At 36.7% G+C, this 15,605-nt stretch overlaps 1 protein-coding gene across 1 annotated transcript in view; it reads left to right on the top strand.

Moving 5' to 3' along the window:
- Tsga10 (testis specific 10) overlaps window positions 1–15,605 on the top strand; it is a 116,672-nt gene that overhangs the window by 75,120 nt on the left and 25,947 nt on the right. The window contains exons 14-15 of the mRNA XM_090336490.1: window positions 1,966–2,076; window positions 7,714–7,899. Of these exons, the coding sequence (XP_090192616.1) occupies window positions 1,966–2,076; window positions 7,714–7,899 (297 nt within the window). The remainder of the gene's footprint in view (window positions 1–1,965; window positions 2,077–7,713; window positions 7,900–15,605) is intronic.

The raw sequence follows: 15,605 nt of genomic DNA, 5'->3' as shown, positions 1-15,605 counted from the left end.
GAGCTCAGGGCCTAAGCACTGTCCTTGGACTTTCTCAAGGCTAGAGCTCTACCACTTGAGCCTCAGCACCACTTCCAGCTTTTTTCTATGTATGTGGTACTGAGGAATTGAACCCGGGTCTTCGTGCCTGCAAGGCAAGCACTCTACCACTAGGCCAAACTCCCGGCCATTATTTACTTTTATAACATTATTTTTAGATGAATTTTCTAGAATATGAATTTCTAGCTATGATGTGTTTATACAATAAAGAAACAAGAATTAATTTAGTAGAAAGTGTGTTTGAATTAAAAAAAACCCTTTGGTTTTACTTCCAGTACGTTCACTTTGCATATCAGAAACCTCTTTTAAAATATTTCAAATTTATGTAAACTATAAAATGTAAAATGTTGTTAATTATATACAGTGATCTTAATATCAAGTACTAGTGTCCCATACCTGTAATCCCAGCTACTTATTAGATGAAGATTGAGAGGATTCAGGTTTTAAGGCAGCCTGGGCAAAAAGTTAGCAAGAGCTCATCTGAACCAGTAGCTGGGTGTGGTGGAGCTGTCATCCCCGCTAGAGGGCAAACATAAATAGGAGAATGACAGTCCAGGATACCCAGGGATAAATGTGAGACACTATCTTCAAAATAACTAAAGCTCAAAGGACCACGGTTTAATTAGTATTTACAAGATTTAAAAAATGGAAACCTGAAAATTTTTTATCCATGATGCTACATATTTAGTAAAGTGAAACAACGAGTTCTGTGTTCACCTATGTAACTCACTTATTTAAAAAAACTTTTCTTAAAAACTTACTGTAAGGCTGGGAGCATAGTCTAGTGGTAGAGTGCTTGCCTAGCATGCATGAAGACTTGGGTTTGATTCCTCCGTATCACATATACAGAAAAAGCTAGAAGTGGGGAGGGGGTGGGGGGAAGGAACGTGGGAGAAAAACATGGGAAAGGGTATCAGTGTCCAAGAAGTAATATACCTACTACCTGATGAATGTAACTGTAACCCCTCTATATGTTACCCCAACAATAAAGTACAATTTAAAAAAAAGAAAAAAAAAAGTTGGGAGTGGTGCTGTGGCTCAAGTGGCAGAGCACTAGCACTGAGCAAAAAATGTCCAAGGACAGTGCCCAGGCCTTAAGTCAAGTACCAGGACTGGCAAAAAAAAAAAAACAAACCCAAAAACTTACTGTAGATGACATTTTCTTTTATTATAAAAATTACCTTAAATATGTCTCAAAGATATATTCTTTCCCAATGTAGTTATACCACATGCAGAAATACTATTAGTTACTGCATCTTACACCTAAAATGGCTATTTCTTTACAACAGTAACTTAATATTTTCTTTCATCAAATTTTATTCGACTATCAAATTGAATCAAAGCCTATGAGGTTTCTTTTAAACATTTTTGTTTGTTTGAAGTTTGTTTGAATCAGGATTGATTGAACCTAAGGCTTTGTACATACTTGATAATCAGTCTACACTGTTCCTTTTTTAACCTGAAAAAATTTAGATGAGATATATTTTCAATTCTTTTGAATTCCTATGTATCTACATCCATCTTTAACAATAACCAACATTTTGTCTCTGTTTTATGAACATTTAAAATGTTTCTTGATACACCATCATATAGAATTAATTTAGTGGGCACTAAATAAAGAATGGCTATTTTTTTCGATTATTAAAGTTTTAATTCTTTTATATTTTGGTAGACAAAATGTTTCATAGTTATGATTGTTTTTTCATTTGGTTAGTAAATTTTATTTTTTTTCAAGCACTATCTACTTATGTTACCTTTTTATGGATTGTCTTTTGGGTTCTTTGCCCCTTTACTCCTGGGCTTTGTGTTTCTTCATCATTTTTGTGTAGTACATATTATGTATGTTAATGTAAATGTCTAAGTATTCAATGTGTTGTTTTACATATAGAAATTTTTATTAGTTATAGTCCTGTCTTTTTTTTATAGGCATTGTCCAAAAAGTTGAATGATACGCATAATGAACTTAATGACATAAAACAGAAGGTCCAAGATACTAATTTGGAAGTTAATAAGCTGAAAAATATATTAAAGTCTGAAGTATGTACATTTATTTTCTGCTTTGCTCATATTTAAAAATTTTCATAAATATTATTTTAGTTATCACATTATAACAGGTGAATCATGAATTTTGATAATGATGAATTAGCACATACTTAGAGTTTCACAAATATCTAGAAAGGTAACTTAAGAATATGTATGTGCCTTTCACACTGGGATGAGGAACTTTTTGTTTGTTTGCCAAGGTCCATTTGCATATGTATAACATTTTTCAAGACCATACAATGTTCCTAACAGAGGCAGATGGGCCAAAGGCAGCCTTATTTTCAGAGAGTTTAGAAAGTAATAGTTAGTAATAAGAAGCACATAAAAGAATTGCCTTTAGAGAAATGATTCTGGAGATGTGAGGAAGAATCAATTGTGAGTGTAATAAAACTAGAAAAGAGAACAACTAAAAGATACTATGACCACAATTCAGTCAAATAGAACAGAGTTCCTGTTGAAGCAGGTAGAACATTGCAGAGAGTTTTGTGAGTCACCAGAGAGAACCTTGGGTACAAGATATAAGAGGCACCAAGTAGAGGGATACAATGAACAATTTCATTGTCCTTGTAATGTTGTCCATTTCAAGCCCCACAATGCTCTGGGAGGATTAAAACAAAAAGGGCAGAATATGGCTTCTGAATGCAAGAGGGAGAAATTCAGGGGGATTGGAGGGCAAGAGACACATTTTATGGAATCCTTTTTAACTTGGTCACAAAACTAAATTTAATATTAAAAAATAGACCTTATCCTTGAGAACTAGAAATGGGAGGAGGTATATCCACTCCTAACTAGATAAATCATATAGCCGAATGGCAGCTTTAAACAACTGGGAGAGACAGCAAGTCCTACAGAAAGTTAGAGGGATGTGTCCATCCCCTTAACTTTGGCATTGGTAGAATCCAGTGTCCAAGAACTATATCAGCTATGTCCCTCGGACATGTTCCATAGACAGCTATTGCTTTTATTATGACCACGGAAAACATACATTAGGTTTCTATGGCAATGTGAAATATGTAAACCTTGAAAGTCAATGAAGTAGTTTAGCATATAGTATTAAAAGTTGGCAAAAATGCTTCTCATTAAAGGCCACAAGGTGGCAATATTAACTGATTTCAACCAGTTTATTACTGTTAAATGATGTTAATTGTGAGAATCCAATTAATCCAAAAATCATAGCATCAGACACTATTGCAATTTTGCCATTTTATTTAGCCCAGGACCTCTGATAAATGCAGTATTTATTTATTTTAATAAAAATACAATCCTAAAGCATTTATTGATGATAAATTTATTGACTATTGACTTTATTGATTTATTAATGATAACACAAGGTTATCAGAACTGTGTGCACTAAAACTTAACAAAAGGGCTCATTAAACAATATGAACAGATGTTTTCTTAGATTCCAGCAAAGAACACCTAAAAAAAAACCCCAAAAAATAACTGTGTAAGATTCTTAATAACTTCTTATTTCATTGATCGTTTCTAGTTGGAGACACTTTGTAGTAGAGTAATAGTATCTTTTAGCATGATCCCACCAAGTTGTTTCTTGACTTTGTTTTAGAATGAATTTCTTCTGTATCATCTAACACAAGGTTCATGTATTAATCAAAACCAATGATGTAGCCTTCTGTCCACATATTCACTTGCTCATACAGCCACCCTGAATCTGAGATCTGTTTTGTAAGTCTCTGAAGATAGGTTCTATATCACAGTGGTTAAGGAAAACAAAATACACCAATAGTGTAGATTTTACTCACTGACACTAAGATTCTACCCCACTCTCCTCTCACTTTTTTTCCTTTTTTTCTGAAAGCAAAGTCCAGTGGCTAGACAAAGAAAGCCCAACTGGGCATGCACTGAGGAAGCCCTAAAGACTGGAAGACCCCACCCCTGCACTCCCTTCCTTATGGTCCTGGAGGCAACTTGTTTCTGCTGCCACCCAGCTGTTAAAGCTGGGTGCTTTCTGCTGTCGCCACTATGCCTGCCATCCCAGCCTGGGGTCAGCCCAGGGCCAGAAATGCAGTATTTATTAACAGGAAACAGAGAACCAGTGCCTTTTTTTAAAAAAATTAAATACTGACATTACAATTGAGTTTTAAAGAATGGGTGGGCCAAACTATAATACTAAGCTATGTCATTATAGAACTGAAATTTTCCCTCAAGAAAAACATCTTACTTCTATCAATACAGCTATATAGATTTAAAAAATGGTTTCACAAGGCTGGCAATGTAGTTTAGTGGTAGAGTGCTCTCTAAGCATGTGTAAGGGCCTGGGTTTGGCCCTGGGTTTGAATACCACTGCAAAAATTGTCTGGTTTGTATTATAAGAACAGTTTACGTGTGAATGTATATTTATAAAAAGTCTTTATTGGCAAGAAGCAAGCATAAAGGGGATCCAAGTAGGGAAAGAGGAAATAAAACTATCCCTCTTTGCAGATGACATGATTCTGTATTTAAAGAATCCTATAGACTCTACTCCCAAGCTCCTTGAGCTGATTCAAAACTTTGGAAGCGTAGCAGGCTATAAAATCAACCCTCAAAACTCAACTGCCTTCCTTTACGCCAACAGTGAGAGGAACGAGGCAATAATCAGGAAAGCAACTCCTTTCACAATAGCCTCAAAGAAAATAAAGTACCTAGGAATTAGCTTAACTAAGAATGTAAAGGACCTTTTTGATGAAAACTTTAAAACCCTAAAAAAGGAAATTAAAGCAGAACTAAGGAAATGGAAAAACCTCCCATGATCCTGGATTGGAAGAATCAACATTGTGAAAATGACAATCTTGCCGAGGGCTATGTACAAATTCAATGCAATACCCACCAATATCCCAATGGCATTCTTTAAAGAAATAGAAGAGGCAATTCAAAATTTCATATGGAATAATAAAAGACCCCGTATAGCAAAAACACTTCTTAGCAGAAAGAACAGCGCCGGAGGAATTTCAATTCCAAACTTTAGACTCTATTACAGAGCTATAATTATCAAAACAGCTTGGTACTGGCACAAGAACAGGCCTGAAGACCAATGGAATAGAACTGAGGACCCAGATATTAAACCACAGACCTATGGCCACCTAATCTTTGACAAGGGAGCCAAAAAAATAGAATGGAAGAAAGACAGCCTCTTCAACAAGTTGTGCTGGCAGAACTGGTTAAGCACCTGCAGAAAACTAAAGTTGGATACTTCTTTGTCACCTTGCACTAGAATTAACTCCAAATGGATCAAAGACCTGGAGATAAAAGCTGACACACTGAAAACTTTACAGAAAGGAATAGGAGATACACTAGGCCTCCTTGGCACAGGTCGAAACTTTCTTAATAAGGACCAAGAATCACAACAAATCAGAGAAAGGCTGGATAAATGGGACTGCATTAAACTATGGAACTTCTGTATGGCAAAGGACATAGCTAGTAAATTAATTAGGAAGCCTACAGAATGGGAGAAGATTTTCACTAACCATACGGCAGACAAAGGCCTCATATCTAAAATACATCAACAGCTCAAAAAATTGAATCACTCCAAACTAATCTCCAAAGTAACAACCATCCCATTAAAAGATGGGCCAAAGACTAAAAGAGAGTCTTCTCTGAAGAAGAAATAAAAATGGCCTATAGACACATGAAGAAATGCTCCACATCTCTGGGCATAAAAAAATGCAAATCAAAACAAACTCTAAGATTCCACCTCACTCCAATTAGAATGGCCAGGATCAAGAAAACTAATAACAACAGATGCTGGAGGGGATGTGGCCAGGAGGGATCACTACTACACTGTTGGTGGGAGTGCAAACTTGTTCAACCACTATGGAAAGCAGTATGGCGGTTCCTCAAAAGACTAAACATAGAGCTCCCCTATGACCCAGCAATTCCACTCCTTGGCATTTACCCAATCGTCCAGAAACAAGGGCATACTAAATCCACTAGCACAATGATGTTCATTGCAGCACTATTTACTATAGCAAAGATATGGAACCAACCCAGATGTCCCTCAGTTGATGAGTGGATCAGCAAGATGTGGTATTTATACACAATGGAATTCTATGCTGCTGTCAGAAAGAACAACATTGCCCCATTTGTAAGGAAATGGAAAGATTTAGAAAAAATCATATTAAGTGAAGTAAGCCAGACTCAAAGGAACATAGGCCCAATAGTCTCTCTCATTTGTCATAATCAGTAGAAACCTTGGGTTCTCCTAGCAGAGATTTACAATAGAACAGAATGTAGAGACATAAGGGCAAATAGTATGACACTAAATGTAAGGACCTCTAGGATAAGGAAACAGAAGCCATATAATGAGTGACTGTTGTCCTTAATGTACTATGTTATCTCTCATCTCTTTTGCCATCCCTTGGTTATCTCATATTGTTACAATATTCATCTTGTTATCTGATATATTTTATACGTGCTTAATTGGTTATTTGAAATTGGATAGGGAAGGGGAAATCAAGATAAGCAGGGGGAGGGTGGGAGGGAAATGGGGATCATGTCATGATCATGTTTGTGAAGTTATGCACCTTCTATCTGGAGAATATAATGTAACCCTTCTATTAATCACAATAAAAAAAGAAAGATTATCAGAATTTGAGAACACAGGACCCCAAGCTTTGTTCTTTACTTGTAATATTAGAAATGAAATATTAAATCAATCAGGACTACCACTATAGATAAGTTATTTTTGCTTAGAGTTTAAAAATAACTTCTATTGTGTTATCTTAATGATATACTTTGCATTTGTTAATAAAGACCTAGGGAAAAAAACAAAAAAAATTATTGCGGGCTGGGAGTTTGGCCTAGTGGTTAAAGTGCTTGCCTAGCATGCACGAAGACCCAGGTTCGATTCCTTGGTACCACATATATAGAAAAAGCCGGAAGTGGTGCTGAGGCTCAAGTGGTAGAGTTCTAGCCTTGAGAAAGTCCAAGGACAGTGCTCAGGCTCTGAGCTCAAGCCCAGGACTGGCAAAAAAAAATTATTGCAAAAGTAATGTACAGAAGGGTTACAGTTACATAAGCCATGTAATGGGGTATATTTCCTTTTGAACAGTGTCACCTCCTCCCTCATTTTCTCCCATTTTTCGCCCTCCAACTACCATTCCCTCCAAAGTTGTATAGTTCATCTCTAACAGTGTCTAGTGGGTTTCACTGCTGAATTAATTGGTTCACCCTTTGGCTAACCATTTCTGTGCTTCCCCTTCCCCTCCCCAAATTTGATAAACTTATATGCCAGACAAAAGGTATAGGAATGGAAAACAGCAACAGAAGGGAATAAACCAAAGAAAAAAAGGTAAGAAGAAAAGAAAAGAAATAGAACTGCAAACAATATAATGAAAAAAACATCTTACTTCCATTTCTTGGATTCATTTTGATAAGAATCATTTTATAATGATCTTGTGCACATAACTACTGAGCCCTTGAGATCCTCTCCTAAGATAATAATGAACTTAAATTAACTAAGGAGGTAATTATGGCTGAGGCAGGGCAGATCCTAATGGCATATTCTTTAATAGGTCTTTCTCAAGTTTATGTTACAAATGTTCCTGTGGGAAGCGAATTACAAGTGACCTGAAAATAATATTTTAATATGTAATATGTATTGAATGTGTAAGATTATACCTAAGATTTGCTTTTCAGGAATCTGAGAACCGGCAAATAATGGAACAACTCCGAAAAGCCAACGAAGATGCTGAAAACTGGGAAAATAAAGCTCGTCAACTCGAGGCAGATAACAACACCCTCAAATTGGAACTTATCACTGCTGAAGCAGAGGGTAACAGGTTAAAAGAAAAAGTAGATGCCCTCAACAGGGAGGTTGAGCAAGTAAGTTCGGAAAAATGTATTTCTAGTACATCCTGCGTCATATTTAAAGGAGGATTTTTTTTTGGCTCTGTATTTGTAGCCTCCTTTTATGTATCCTGATTTTCCTCTAATTTCTTATCTACCATACAACCATAGCCTTATAATTTATAATCTGAAATTAGAAACTATTTTAAGTATGTAAAACATGGCAAAAGGTGAGCGGCTAGGGTGTTGTCTAAGTGGTACAGCACTTGCCTGCCAAATGGAAAACCCTGAATTCAAATCCCAGTACTACCCCCTACATGTAAGAATGCTAACATTTTAATGTACTTGATTCTCATATTTCTGCTTAAAGAAAAGCAGCATTACAGATAACTTCTCATCCTTTCCACTCTTTTCCTTCCTCCCTAATAGTTGATGAATATTTCATATTACTATGTCTATCTCTTTTGCAAGTGTTTATACATTTTTTTGCCAGTCCTGAGGCTTGAACTCAGAGCCTGGGCACTGTCCTCAGACTTTATTTTGCTCAGGGCTAACACTCTGCCACTTGAACCACAGCACCACTTCTTGCTTTTTCTATGTATGTAGTACCAGGAATTGAAGCCAGGGCTTCGTGCTTGCTAGCAAGCACTCAACAACTAGGCCAAACTCCCAGCCCTGTTTATACTTTGTCTACATATCTATCTCCCACAAGTGATAATATTGTTTTGTTTTTAAAATTTAAGTGATAACATACTATCCATATATTTGTAACTTGTCTTTTGCTCAATATTGTAAATTTGATATTTTTCTATTTTGATTCACATAATGCTACACTTTATTCAACACTTGCTTAAATACTTTCCATTTATAGATATATAGAGCTATATCTTACTCAAACTGGCATAAGTATTTTCTTGTTTAAGGCATTGTCATGTTGAAGGACATTTAATTTTATTTCTACAAGTGAGTAATTGGACCTAAAATATGCTTGACTTCAGCCCTTCTAAGTATTGTCAAATTGCTTTCTGAAGTTTTCTTATCTTCCAGAAACCATAGTTACAGTTTGCTCAAATATAAATCTGTGTTCTACATTATTAAGACCTTAACTTTTTTTTTCATCTTTTTTTATTTCCTTGAAGTTGAGGATTTTTTTTTTTTTGCCAATTCCAGGGCTTGAACTCAGAGCCTGGACACTGCCGTTGGGCTTTCTCAAGGCTACCACTCTATCACTTGAGCCACAGCACTGCTTCTGCCTTTTTCCTGAGTATGTGGTACCTAGGAATCAAACCAGGGCTTTGTGCATGATAGGTAAATACTCTACCACCAGGCCACACTCCCGGGTTCTCAAATGACTTAAGTGTACAGATGATTATGTGGTTTGTGGTATTTTTTAAGTTTATAGCTATATTACATTCAATGATTTGGGGGATACTAAAACAATTCTTTCTTGAGATAAAATCTAATTGGCTGGGCCGGGAGTTTGGCCTAGTGGTAGAGTGCTTGCCTAGCATGCACGAAGACCCGGGTTCGATTCCTCGGTACCCCACATACATAGCAAAAACCTGGAAGTGGTGCTGAGGCTCGTAGAGTGCTAGCCTTGAGAAAGTCCAAGGACAGTGCTCAAACCCTGAGCTCAAGCCCAGGACTGGCAAAAAAAAAAATAAATCTAATTGGCCTTAGGACATAATAACTTTTACATAAGTGGTATATTTTGGTTTGTCCTTATTAATGTCAAGGAAGGTTTTTGTGACTATTCCTACGAGTATCTTCCTTTCAGTGTGTTGTTTGATTTTGACATCAGAATAATATTGTCTTCATAGGACAATTTTGAAAACATTCCCTTCGTCCTCTTCCAGTTTTGGTAAGAATTTGTAGATGTTTTTTAAAGGCTTGATAGAATTTGCCAGTAAAGTCATCTAGACCTCCTCTTTGTGGGAATTTTCAAAATGACTAATCAACTTCTTTGTTGTTATAAATTATTCAATTAATTCCGCTTCTGTGTTAGTTTCAATAGTTTGTGCTTTCTATAACTTTTTTCCATGAAGTTATTTAGATTAATGGCATATAGTTTATTATATATCTCTATAATTCTCATATAGCGATTACTCTGATAGTTCCTTAGGGCTATAAGTTTTATCAAATTAAAAATATATTTGGCTGCTATTTCTTTCTTTATAATGTCTTTAGTATCTTTAAGCAGTTGTACAAAGGAGATGCCTTTTGACATAGCCGTTTATGAAACCTAGTATCTTGGTCAATGTCAATGTCACCCCTTTCAACATTTTAACCCACCCCTCTCACCCACGCTTCCTTCACTTTTCTTAATTTGGAAGTTATGCATTTAAATTCTTTGCCAGTTAACAAGGTTATTTATGTGTACAATGCACTTTGATCTGTGTAATCACTTCAGCAACTTTACCATTTCCTCTACTTTTCTGAAGTCTGTGGTACATACAGTGAATTCTTGCTTCAGTTTTGGCTATTATTCCTTCAAATATTTTTCCATATATTTTTATTGTAATTAATAGAAGGGTTACATTATATTCACCATTATATTCACCACTTCACATTCATTGATACTCTTTCTCATGTATTGGTCCCCATTTCCCTCTCCTCATTCCCAACCCTCATCTTGTTTTCCCCCTTCCCTATCTGATTTCAAATAACCAAATACGCATATATACAATATTTAAGATAACCAGGTGAAATACTGTAACAATATGAGATAACCAAGGGACAGCAAAAGAGATTGCCCCATTTCCTTACAAATGGGACAATGTTGTTCTTTCTGACAGCAGCATAGAATTCCATTGTGTATAAATCAGAACAACTTGTTGATCCACTCATCAACTGAGGGACATCTGGTTTGGTTCCATATCTTTGCTATGGTAAATAGTGCTGCAATGAACATCGTTGTGCTAGTGGATTTAGTATGCCCTTGTTTCTGGACCATTGGGTAAATACCAAGGATTGGAATTGCTGGGTCATAGGGGAGCTCTATGTTTAGTCTTCTGAGGAACTGTCATACTGCTTTCCATAGTGGTTGAAGGAGTTTGCACTCCCACCAACAGTGTAGTAGTGATCCCTTCTGGCCACATCCCCTCCAGCATCTGTTATTAGATTTCTTGATCATAGCCATTCTAACTGGACTGAGGTGGAATCTGAGTTGTTTTGATTTGCATTTCTATTATGGCCAGACATGTCGAGCATTTCTTCATGTGTCTATAGGCTATTCTTATTTCTTCTTCAGAGAAGACTCTCTTTTAGTGTTTGGTCCATCTTTTAATGGGATGGTTGTTTCTTTGGAGATTAGTTTTGGGATGATTGCATTTTCTGAGCTGTTGATATATTTTAGATATGAGGCCTTTGCCCATTGTATTCTTAGTGAAGACCTTCTCCCACTCTGTAGGCTTTCTAGCTATGTCCTTTGCCATACAGAAGCTCTGCAGTCTAATGCAGTCCCACTTATCCAGACTTTCTCGGATTTGTTGTGTTTCTTGGTCTTTATTAAGAAAGTTTCCACCTGTGCCAAGGAGACCTAGTGTATCTCCTATTTCTTCTTGTAAAGTTTTCAGTGTATCTGCTTTTACTTTGAGGTCTTTGATCCATTTGGAGTTATTCCTGGCACAGGCTGACAAAGAAGGATCCAACCTTAGTTTTCTACATGAGCTTAACCAGTCCTTCCAGCACCAGTTGAAGAGGCTGTCTTCCATTCTCTTTTTTGGCTCCCTTATCAAAGATTAGGTGGCCATAGGTCTGTGGGTTAATATCTGGGTCCTCAGTTCTATTCCATTGGTCTTCAGGCCTGTTCTTGTGCCAGTACCAAGCTGGTTTGGTCACTTAGCTCTGTAATAGAGTCAACTTTGGTATTGAAATTCTTCCTGTGCTGTTCTTTCTGCTAGGAATTGTTTTTGCTATATGGGTCTTTTATTTTTCCATATGAAATTTTGGATTTCCTCTTCTATTTCTTTAAAGAATGACATTGGGGTATTGATGGGCATTGCATTGAATTTGTAGATAGCTTTTGGCAAGATTACCAATCTTGCCATTTTCATGATGTTAATTCTTCTAATCCAGGAGCATGGGAGGTTTTTCAATTTCTTCAATTCTGCTTTAGTTTCCTTTTTTAGAGTTTTAAAGTTTCCATCAAAAAGGTCCTTAACATTCTTAGTTAATTCTTAGGTACTGTATTTTCTTTGAGGCTATTGCAAAGGAGTTGCCTTCCTGATTGTTGCCTCATTCCTCTCACTGTTGGCATAAAGGAAGGCAGTTGATTTTTGAGGGTTAATTTTATAGCCTGCTACGCTTCCAAAGTTTTGAATCAGCTCAAGCAGCTTGGGAGTGGAGTCCATAGGGTTCTTTAAATACAGAATCATGTCATCTGCAAAAATGGAAAGTTTCACTCTCTCCTTCCCTATTTGGATCTCCTTTACACTTGCTTCTTGCCTTATTGCTCTGGCTAGGAATTCTAATACTATGTTAAAGAGAGAGTGGGCATCCTTGTCCCATTCCTGATTTTAGAAAAAAAGGCTTTACCTTTTCGCTATTAAGTATAATGCTAGCTGTGGGTTTGTCATACACAGCCTTTATTATACTGAGGAATGTTCCATGGATTCCTAGTTTCTCCAGAGCTTTTAGCATAAAGGGGTGTTGGATCTTGTCAAATGCCTTTTCTGCATCTATTGAGACAATCATGTGATTCTTGTCTTTGCTCCTCTTGATGTGACGGATTATATTAATTGACTTGTGTATGTTAAACCAAGTTTGCATCCCTGTGATGAATCTTGTTTGATCATAATGTATAATTTTTTGAAGAGTTGCTGAGGATAGTTGGCCATTATTTTTTTTCATAGATTTTTATTGTAAGTAATAGAAGGGTTACATTACATTCGCCAGATGGAAGGTACATTACTTCACATACATTGATACCCTTTCTCATGTCTTGGTCCCCATTTCCCTCCCCCCCATTCCCACCCTCATCTTGTTTTCCCTCCTTTCCTATCCAATTTGAAATAACCAAATACAAATATATCCAATATATCAGATAAAGTGAAATACTGTAACAATATGAGATAACCAAGGGACAGCAAAAGAGATGAGAAATAACATAGTACATTAAGGACAACAATCACTCATTATATGGCTTTTGTTTCTATATCCTAGAGGTCGTTTCATTTAGCCTCATACTGTATGGCCTTATGTATCTAGGTTTTTGCTCTATTGCAAATCTCTGCTAGAAGAGTCCAAGGTTTCTACTGATTATGACAAATGAGGGAAACCATTGAGCCTATGTTCCTTTGAGTCTGGCTTACTTCACTTAATATGATTTTTTCTAAGACTTTCCATTTCTTTACAAATGAGGAGATGCCATTCTTTCTGACAGCAACATAGAATTCCATTGTGTATAAATACCACTTGTTGATCCACTCATCAACTGAGGGACATCTGGGTTGGTTCCATTTCTTTGCTATGGTAAATAGTGATGCAATGAACATAGTTGTGCTAGTGGATTTAGTATGTAATTGGCCATTATTTTTTTGAGAAGTTTTGCATCAATATTCATCAAAGAAATGGGTCTATAGTTCTCTTTCTTTGATGAATTTCTGTCTGGTTTTGGGATGAGGGTTATAGTGGCCATTTAATTGGAGAGTTAAGTCCATTGATATTGAGGGTTAGGATTGAAAAATATTTACCAGTTCCTGCCATTTTCAAAAGCTTTCATTAGGGCATGTGGCTTGACAGTTCTTGCGGTACTTAGCTGGTATGATTTTTAGGTGCAATTTCTTTGTCAGTATCACATTTGTGTTTGTTTTCAATGTGTAGAACATCTTTGAGAGTTTTCTGTAATGCTGGTTTGGTTGCTACAGAATGTTGCAACTTTTCCTTGGAATGGAAGGTTTTTATTGTTCCCTCAATTATGAATGAGAGCTTAGCTGGTTGGTAGTTATTTGTCTTAAGGGTATGACATATATCCTTCCAAGCTCTTCTTGCTTGCATGGTATCTGCTGAGATAACCTGGGGTTATTCTGATTGATTTTCCTTTGTAGATTATTGTTCTCTTCTTCCTGGCTGCTTTTAGGATCCTTTCTTTGTTCTCTATTAATCCAGTTCTGATTATAATGTGGCAGTGGGAGGTCCTTTTCTGGTCAGGTCTGTTTGGGGTTCTAAAAGCTTCTTGTATCTGGATGGGCCTGTCCTTCTGGATATTTGGGAAGCCCTCTGAGATCATTCCCTGAAGTATATTTCCAGTACCATTGACCTTTTTCTCCAGGCCTTCTTCAATACCAATTAGCCTTAAATTAGGTTTCTTAATTGTATCTTGGACCTCCTGAAGCATTCTCTCATATTTCCTAGCTTTGGTTTGACTCATTTTCTGTTCTTTCTCTATAACAACTAGTTTATCTTTAACCCCAGAGATACTTTTTTCTGTATTGTCTAACTCGCTATCATTACTTTCTACTTTAGACTGGTATTATCACTTTCTCTCTCTCTTTTGTGTACTTACAGACAAATCTAATACCACCACCGGTCACCATTTTATGACAATCCCCCCCAATCCAATCTATTGTATTTAAATCCCTCTGGACCTGCAGTATAATTGAACTCCTTGATATACAGTATTGCTCAACAATCATCAACTGTAGATCCATGCATTATAAAAGTTGAAGGATGAACAGAGGACCAGAGATAGAAAAATAGTAGGAAAGACAAGAGGGGAGGTAAGAAAAGAGTAATGTAGGAGTGTAAGATTAATATAGTAATGAAGAAAAGGGATAGGGTAAGGAAAACTGACCTAAGGTGGTAGAAAGGTAAAATAGTTGAGTACAAAATTTAGAAAAAAAAAAGATAAAACCTATCAAAATAAGAATAATAAAAAGAATATTTAAAGAAAAGAGGAAGGTATGTATAGGAGAGTTCAATGATAAAAATTTTTTAAAAGTAAAATAAACAAACTAAAAAGAAAAACAAGAAAAAAGGTGGGGGGAGATCCCACACAATTGTGAGATCTTAGACAAGAAATACTAAGGCTAACAACCCAGAGATTAAAAAGCAGGTGACTGTATTAATAAAAACACATTAATAAAAATACCATTTGTATTCAGTCTGTACCCAGTGCTGTCACTATGACAGAAGGAAAGGGGGGAGGGAGGAAAGAATCATAACATTAAAAAAAAACAGGGTGGAGGTAAAATGGCAAAAAAAAGAACACAAAAATGCAAATGAAAAAAAGGTAGAAAGAAAGGGGCACTCTTCAGTTTGTTTGTTTTTTGGGTTTGGGGGATGGGATAGGAAACTTGTGTCTACTAAATTCGGAATCCAAATACTTCAAAAAGTCTTTTACTCTTGCGATTTGGCTCTGCGGTTTTTCTGATCGGTTTGCTTGATTGGGCAGAAAAAAAATAAAAGCTGGTGAAGCTGCGAGCAGCTTTTTTTTTTGACCAGGCATGCGGCCCTGCCCAGGAGGAGGAACTTCCACTAGCGCTGCGACGGACATCCGTCTAAGCTGCCTCTGGGAAAACCTTTGTCCTTTTGAATGATGGTGCTGGCAGCACCACTTCTCAGGCTCCAGTTGGTTTGCCAGGGTTTTTGCCAGCAGTCAAGATGGCGGTGCTCTTGGCTGGTGGGGGAGGAGATTCCTTCCCAATGCTGTTCCGCGAGCGGAAGTGGAAAGTTCTCCACGGAGTGACTCACAAATTGTAGGATTTTCTGGTTCTGTGAAGCTGGCGGGTCCACACCATAGC

This window comes from Megascapheus bottae, chromosome 7 (genome assembly GCF_031878675.1).
Source record: "Megascapheus bottae isolate mThoBot1 chromosome 7, mThoBot2.hap1, whole genome shotgun sequence".
NCBI classification, from domain to species: domain Eukaryota; kingdom Metazoa; phylum Chordata; class Mammalia; order Rodentia; family Geomyidae; genus Megascapheus; species Megascapheus bottae.
Note: the sequence above shows the minus strand (reverse complement) of the source record. Positions and strands in the feature narration are given on the sequence as shown.